This window comes from Megalops cyprinoides, chromosome 10, assembly GCF_013368585.1.
Source record: "Megalops cyprinoides isolate fMegCyp1 chromosome 10, fMegCyp1.pri, whole genome shotgun sequence".
Classification (NCBI taxonomy): domain Eukaryota; kingdom Metazoa; phylum Chordata; class Actinopteri; order Elopiformes; family Megalopidae; genus Megalops; species Megalops cyprinoides.
This window is the reverse complement of record NC_050592.1, coordinates 1,681,205-1,689,367: the sequence shown is the minus strand read 5'-3', so window position 1 is coordinate 1,689,367 and position 8,163 is coordinate 1,681,205. Positions and strand designations below refer to the sequence as shown.

At 44.7% G+C, this 8,163-nt stretch overlaps 1 protein-coding gene across 1 annotated transcript; it reads left to right on the top strand.

Annotated features, from left to right (window-relative positions):
* The first annotated feature begins 2,704 nt into the window (after positions 1–2,704).
* pnrc2 (proline-rich nuclear receptor coactivator 2) lies at positions 2,705–6,840 on the top strand. Its single transcript, XM_036539609.1, has 3 exons — positions 2,705–2,860; positions 3,345–3,568; positions 3,950–6,840. The coding sequence occupies exon 3, from the start codon at positions 3,973–3,975 to the stop codon at positions 4,396–4,398; it is 426 nt and encodes a 141-aa protein (XP_036395502.1). The 5' UTR covers positions 2,705–2,860; positions 3,345–3,568; positions 3,950–3,972; the 3' UTR covers positions 4,399–6,840.
* The last annotated feature ends 1,323 nt before the right edge of the window (positions 6,841–8,163 follow it).

The following is an 8,163-nucleotide window of genomic DNA, read 5'->3' as shown; positions in this document are numbered from 1 at the left end:
ACGCACACACGCACACACCCTTCTTTTTTCCTGGACCCCTCCCTTGTTTTTAATTAAGATAAGCATTGTCACACCTTAACACCCCACTGGGGCAATGAGAGAATGGTGTGTGAGAATGTTTTTGGGGGAGGTGAGGGGGCGAGGTGACCCCTTTTGTTAGGAAGTAGTCATCTGGAGCCAGATTTGTTCTCTGGTAAAAGGTTTTGGCCGCTCCATGGGGTTCATCAGCAGCCTCCGCTCTCACAAACAGGCACACGCCCACAGCAAGTCCTGTGAGCTGTATAATGGCCTGAGCATGTGCATTTGTGAGGGTTACAGATAGAAGAAAAGTCTTCAAGACTAATCAATATTAGCAAGACCTTTCAGAATAAAAAAGTATCTGTACCAAAAAAGTGCATTGAATTTATTACAACTGAAAAGAATTCATATGAGGGATAAAATTTATTTATTTATTTTATCTTCTTCTATTAGGAAGAAGAAGCAGATAGCAAATTTTCTAGATAAAGCTGGTTAACAAGCAGGTAAATACAGATCAACAGAGCTAGTTGGTTACTTCCACAGATTCTTTCTAACACATCTGTTTTCATAGATTATTTTAAAATGACCGCAGTTGTCCCATGACAGGATAAAGTAGCAGAGAAAGTGCTCATAGTTGAGGAACTGCCAGTCAGAGAACTGTAACTGCCATGTACGAGCACCCACCAAAGTTACATAAATGTGCGTTACACTAGCACTGCACTGCATTGCACAGTGACCTTTTACAAATCACATTACCTTTCTTGCCCACCACCCCCTGATGCTTCATTTTGGTGCAAAAGGAGCGTGGGTGTCAAAAGGGTTAAAGTGTGTGAGAAATTTTTTTCTGTTCCCCGTTCCAGCTTTGTTTTAATGTTACACACTTCTTCTGATCCCTCCTCTGGGAGTGGGTGCTTCAATTGAGGCTGCACTGGTACCAGGGGACTGAACACTTCCCCAGAAAGACAGAGAGAGTGCAGCTGTCTGAAATGGATCACCCTTGCCAGCGCTCACACGTTCGTCAGCAAGAAGCACACGGTCAGCCAAGCACTACTTTACTGTATATGAGAAGCATGGAGAATATATGCTGGTTTTAAGACATGGCAGCTTGCTTGTTTCCAGGCTTTTACAGATGCTAAGCGCTAAATCACTAGAATAATATGTATTAAACATGTGCCATGTAAAGTGAAGATACAAGCAGTCTGACCTTTACTGTCTCTGAGGCTAAGGCTTATTTGTCCCAATTGGTTTGCAGCACAATCACTTGTGGAACAAATGAAAATTTAGATCTATTTTTTGTGAATAGCGGGAGGCAGTATTGTTGCCCAGATGGCAACAATTCAAATGAGGAGGCAATACTGAAACATTAAAAATGTATTTAATGGGCTTTTCGGACTTTGAGTGAGTGGAAGTTCAGCCATTTATTTATAAGAAGTTCTGAGCCTAGCTAAATCTTACTGGATATACCCTCATGGTGATGATGATGATGATGTGTGTGTGTGCGTGTATGTGTATGTGTATGTGTGTGTTTTGGAGTCTCCACTAGGGGGAGCAAAAGCAAGCGCTGTAAGGGCTGATGACACTCCCTTCACTCCCCTGGTATGGACTGGAACAGCACTTAAGATAGCAACAATCTAAAATCTGAGGCTCAATGTGGCTTCCTCCAAGCAAATGAGAAAAAGTAAGGGAGCGAGGGCAAGATCCTCGTAAGATGCTATCCATTCACTACCCTTAAAATATGTACCATTCCCTGAATGTATACAGATCCCAAAATGCACAGTATTCGATTACTGTGGGTGTCAGTACCTAGACGTCGGACATGTCCTGACATCGCTGTTTCTGGAACCAAGACACAGCCTGAACAGGTGGGTTTTGAGTCCACAGCAGAAAGATAATGATCTTTCAGTTTTGATGGATGCTAGTTCCGCTTCAGGGGGGAGGGGTAGGGGAAAAGAAGAAAGGTTCCTTTGTGAAAGCTGGCCTGGGCAGACAGGACTTGATGTTTTATAATTTTGTAATTAAATAATATACTGAAACTTGAGAGTTTCTACCAATGTTTGTTTCTGTTATTCAATACAACCAAAAAGCATTCCGTTTACAAGAAATTCAGCATTTTTTCAAGCATATTCTAAATTTTCAGTTGTACCACTTTTCCAGACTGTACATTTCCTCGAAAATGTACCAAAAGCTAAATAAATAAATACTAAAGTAAAAATAAGAATAGACGGTCAGTGGACCAACTATACATTTGCTGACAAAGAAGGTCTGTTTCGATTGCGGTAAGCGTGCATAACGTCAGCACCCCAGCAAGAATCTCGTAGCTGTGTTTCTGGATCAATTTACTTTAATGTATTTAAATTAACAAACAAAGCAGCCTAATTTACAAGGTAACAAACTCCCCCTCTATGACTTTAGCTTGGTTTGGGGGCGTTCCGGGCATGTCTAAAAAGAGTAAACGAGAAGAGATTTTAAGAATGGGCAAGTTTCTATACGTAAACAACACCTCGCCCCGCGGAAGGGAGGGGGCTTTTTCCCTGACGTCATCAGTCTGGCAACAGGCATCTCCGCGTCTCCGAGTCTTTTCTCTGATTGGTCCCCTGCTGCAGCGCTGCGCCGCGATTGGCCGGTGGCGGAGCTGTGCGAGCTACATCTCCCCGCTGGAGATGCCATTTTGTTGCAATACTGACTGAAGAGGAGAAAGGCACAGGCGACTTACTGTACGAGTCCGCGGCTTTCAGACACACCTTACATATCGTGTATCTTTTATACATCCAGAGATACAGTCGATCCTTTATTCCTAACGTTTGACGGGGTTTGCTATAACACCAAAAGCCAGAGGAAGTCGGTAAGAAAGCGCCTTTGCACGGCTTCTAGATAACAGTTCTTCCCGAAGTTGTTTCGTTGGGCGCCATGTTGTCGAGAAGCTCTTTGTTTTGGTTTCATGCCAGAATATGTGACCTAGCTAGTTAAGTAGAGTCGTCGTTTTAGTTTTAGATAAAAATATTAAACAATACTAACAAAGAATAGATGTGGATAGCTGCAGACTGATCTTCTAACCGTTAAAAGTTCAAAGGGACCGAATTACATCGAGCGCTCGAGACGACTTTCCGTTTCCTTACCGAACTGCGTTTGCTAACATTAGCCAAACAAGCTAATCCCACCCAGTAAAAAATAGACTTGGTGGAAATTGCTGTATAATTATACAACCTGCTACAGTTACACAGACGAAAGAATTAACTACCTGGTTAGAGAGAGGTTTTTTGATAACAAGCTGACGCTGCTTTGTGTTGTGCAGACCTGTTGTGATGGTTAAACGTGTTTTGTGGCAGCTCTTCGGCTTCTCTTGGAGCACCGTGCGCCGAGGTGAATTGATGTTCAGCTCGGCTTCACGGCAGAACAGCGCTTATTGGCACATGAAAACCTCAAGCCCTGCTGGACTGAGACGAACAGAGAGAAGTGGACCAACACCTACTTCGAGGACCTGGAGCCCGATCGGAGAGGAGAAATTAAGAACGGAGGAAGCCCATAAACTTTACTTTTTATCAACAAAGAGGTAAGCTGGCGCAGCTGCCGGTGGGGGAGGGGTCGCTGCTCAGACGGCTGCCTGGCGAGCAGCTCTTTGTTTGCAGGGGGCAGGCGTGCGCGGAGGTTCTGTATCGGCACCCCCTTTCAAGCTGTATAAATGAGGGGGGGGTCACAATCAAGATGGTTCCGGCCTCCCTCCGTGCCATCGTGACCCTTTAAACTTTGATAACGAGTGAGTCTCGCCATTTATTGGACAAAGGTCGATCTTCGAATGTGTGTCATGTTCAATGGTTAACTTCAGGCCACTTTCACTTAAGCATTTTGGTTTTGAAAGGCTTGCTGTTTGCAGAGTGCCTTTATTTTGTGCAAAAAGAAGAAATAGACTAAACCACAACATGTCCCCCGTAAGGTGACACCCAGCGTGACATCAGAATGGGAGGCGGAGAGAGGTACAACATTCCAGTGTCCCACCCGGAGCGGAGCGTACCGAAGAAGAACCACCAGCTCAGCGGGGGCAGACAGAGGGGCCGTGACCAGAACGGGCCTGCGGCGCGCAGGGGCGACAAGGGCGCCGGTTGCCCCTGGTCTCCCGAGGCGCGGCAGGCCGTGCCTGTGGAGAAGAACACTGTCCGTTTCGCCACCTACAACCAGAGCTGGGATCGCGCCGTGTCCCACTTAAACACGCTGCTGGCATCCCAGTGCAACCAGAACTACGCCGGGGCCAAGTTCAGCGAGCCACCCTCCCCCAGCGTCCTTCCCAAGCCCCCCAGTCACTGGGTGTCCCTCCCCATGGCCAGCTGTGACCACCGGGAGATGATGGCCTTCCAACTTAAGAGTCTTCTCAAGGTGCAGGCCTGAGCAGACTCTGTATCTGACCTTTAAATGCTGATGTGAGGATGAGCTTCTCTGGGTGAGTCCTGCCCGTCTGCAACATGGCAGTGCTGCAATACACATTGTTTTTAGATTGATTTTAAATTTAAGTGCTGTAGAGGGAGGGTTGATATGTTGCTGAGGCGTCTCTTCAACATGTGCCCCTCACCTTGATTTTTTTAAATGGCAGACATGGTAAGGGGGTATTGCAGCACTGTAGCCTTGTTGATGGGGGACTCGCTCAGGGGAGGATTGCTTCTGTGACTGATGATGAACTGGATTTCCACCATCTTTGCTCTTTTTGTTTTGTTTTCTTTTTTCTCTGGCCGTCTGTGTGAAATTCTGATGAATTTTCTTCCCAATCGGGGTTGGGGTGGGGTGGGTGGCGGATATCAGTTTTCAAATCGAACTACTTCCCTTTAGTCCAAATTAACTATTTGTGGACAGCCTGGCTTTACTTGGAGTTTTTAAATATTTTACTGTGAGGAGAGAGACTCCTTGCAAAAGCACAGCAGTGTGTCTAGTATTTCTGACATGAACAGGGCTCAAAATGTAATTTCTTTTTTTTTCTCCTTTTTTGGAAACTGAAGCTATTTGACAATGTTGTGTGGGGTGATGAGTTAACTGAATGTGGAGGATCTAGCTGTAGTGAGCACAGGTTACACTTTAAACCTCAAACTGACGTCTGAGTCGAGCCTCAGCATGGCATGCGGACCTCGCACCTCCAACTCTTGTACTTTTTTTTTATTGCGCTGTGCGCACTGCACTATAGGAGTTGTGCTTGTACAAGGTCCGTTGGCTTCCTGTAGTAGCATATTCAAAAGTCCACATTTGCGTTCAGGTTGATCAGGAGTTATATGCATTAGTAAGCGTGTTTACCAAAGCAATGTTTTTTTTTCGTTTCGCCATCAGACTCGGTGACAAGTGCCATATAAACCGCGTCGAGTTGAGCATTATGGTGATCGGAGTCCTCTGTGAAGTGTTACGTTTAAGACATGCAATCTTTCTTGCATTCTGTCCCTTCCTCCGCCTCTCTGAAACAGTCATCAGCAGGTAATGCGGAAGGGGGCTTATGCCACGGAGAACAGGAGCGCTGACGTCTGTCTTGTTCCTGGTGGCGTGGCCCTGCTTGCTGTGTGGCTGTTCTGACTGGGTGCAGGGTAAAGCTCAGAGGTGCCTAACGCAGCACAGAGGACTTGGCGTTGGGTGGGAGCCCATAGTTGTTTACATATGAAGGATCCAAGGCTGGCCTGCCAGTGTGCTCTCCTTCCTCACTGCCTTGGAGCCCTCGCGTTCTCCTAGCACTGCTGTCCCATCGTGCTCAGAGCTTACAGGCTGCGTCACCCTTTCAACAGGTTGTGTAACTCTTCACTCTCTGACCTAGTTTTGAGCCTTGCACCACAGACCTTTGTTCGGGGTCGTTTCTGTGCAAGTCACAAGCCATTATGGCCATTTAAGGAAAAAAACAAAACAAAGACGAGCATGCAAGCCTGTTAAAGAGCCATGTAAATAATGAATTGTAAAACTTGTAGCATATGTATATTTTGCAGGGCTATTTTAACCTGCTTGATAAAGTATTTTTAGTAAGAACACTGAATGTACAAGTCATGCTAAGGACATGGCTGGATTTAAAATGCTGAAGATTATTTTTGTTAAAAAAAAATAGAAAAAAGATGAGATTGCAGAAAGCACGTCTCAATACCCCTGCACTGTGTAGTGTTACCAGTGATCTTGCACATAATGTTTTTTATTGTTTTGAGACAAGTTTTGTACTATGTTCAGTGTGAAAAGATGCTTTAAGTAAAGTTTCAATGTTAAAGTAAAAAACAAAAACAGAACTGACCCTGAAAAGGGGTTTTACATGTACAAACAGTGTATGAAATGTGTTGTAGCCATCGCTCTTTTTATATGAACTACCAGCCCTTTCAGCTGATGACTCATCCATGCCTAATCAGTTGGAAAGCTGTTGATTTCCAGTTTTTATAGTTTTGAAAGTTTATTATAGTTCAGTAGGCAATATCTGACCGAAAACCACTTTCAGCGTCTTAACTGTTCTTCCGCCAGTTGATACTTGAAATGGGTTTTTGGCCATGGGTTTCTGTTTCTGTGTAACTATTTGATATTTTGGGTTCTGAGTTCTGATGTTTTCCTCCTTGTTCAGGTAGAATGAAGGTGCAGTGTATGTATTTGGGTATTGTTGAACTGTTTGTACATGTAAAAATGTCCTTTTCCTAAATTTGGAACTCCTTTGAGTTTCCAACTCTGATTGGCTGCTAATTTGTCCCCTTTGCCTTCTGTCACTATTAATAAGATGTTGATGTACCCACGAAAGCATTTGGCGTTTTAAAAGAATTTTAAATTCAAAAGCACTATTAATTACAATCGGCTGTTTAAAAAAAAAATAAAACTTCCCTTTCCCTTCCCCCCCAACCTCTGTGTGCGTTTCTCATTTCCATTGTGAGTGCCTCAATTCTGCACGTAAGCAACACTCTGACTGCACGCTGTCTGTGTGAAACACGGTAAGCGAGTCTCGCTACTGGATTAGTGTGAGAAAAATGGATGCACTGTTCACAATAGTCGCTGTGAGTTAGTAGCACATTTTGTATCACGACGGCTGGTATCAGCACAGGAAGACTACATGTTTGCATTGGCCATGACAGAGGTCAAGTGTAACAGTAAGTCTGAATGACCAAGTTTGTTTTATTGTGTTTTGGAAGGTTGATCAGTGCAGTTATTCAAATCATATTGGTTATAAGGACGTCTAGTTGCATGTGTGTACTATGTATTAGCATAGTGTTTGGAAAGATAAGTCTGTAAGTTGTACGTATTGCTTTACACTTACGTCAGTAAGTATAGCCACATATTTGATTGCACTGTGCTCAGCACTGACACTTGTTCATGTGGTTAGTGGTGTCCTGTTTGCAACTTTTCATGCCACCGTGTGAGATGCACTGTGCACTGGTTCACAGCATCCGGTGAAAGACAATGTTGTATTGTTCGGCTACTTCCAGACAAAAGTGTTTATAGAATGCTGTTGCACCACATGCCTCTCATTTCCTTCCTGGATGTGGTTGGTTTGGATGGCAGAGCTGGCCCTGGCTGACGTGATCGAGCAGCACCTGACCGCCCCCGCACCCTCGTCCTCATCTCCACTTTCGTTTTTTTGGTTTTGTTTGTGAGTTTGTCGGTGATGGTTGGTGCTCTTCCTGTTGCGCCTGGTGATGGCGCATGTTCATGGATCGCAGCAGCAGGTGCAGCTCAGTCGGGAGGATGCAGGTTCTCACTCACGCATGTCGCCCAGGCGACTCGTTACATAAAGGTCTGCTTTGGATCCTCCACCGTGCTGAAGAACAGAAGCGTTACGACGTAGAGCAGCTGAGCCTAACTTTCTGCCAGAATTGTCAATGTGTGTTTAAAATACATTTAAAAAGAATGTGCTATGGTAAACATTGTAAATGGACATTACTGTGTGATGAAATCTACATAACCTGCCTTTACTGATCACTGCAGGGACGACGGACCGAATGTCATCAGCATCAAAGCCGAGGGGTGAAGGAGCGCGGATGGATGCCAAGAGGAAGCAAACCCAAGAAAATGTGCTATTAGCACTGAGGCCATCCTTATTTTGGCTTTCAGTTTGCGTATATGCATGTGAACAACACACAGTTGCATCACTCAGCTATAGGTCCACTTCTTACATCTTACTGTCATAATCCCACCACAATCTATTCAAAGATATCAATAACATGTCTC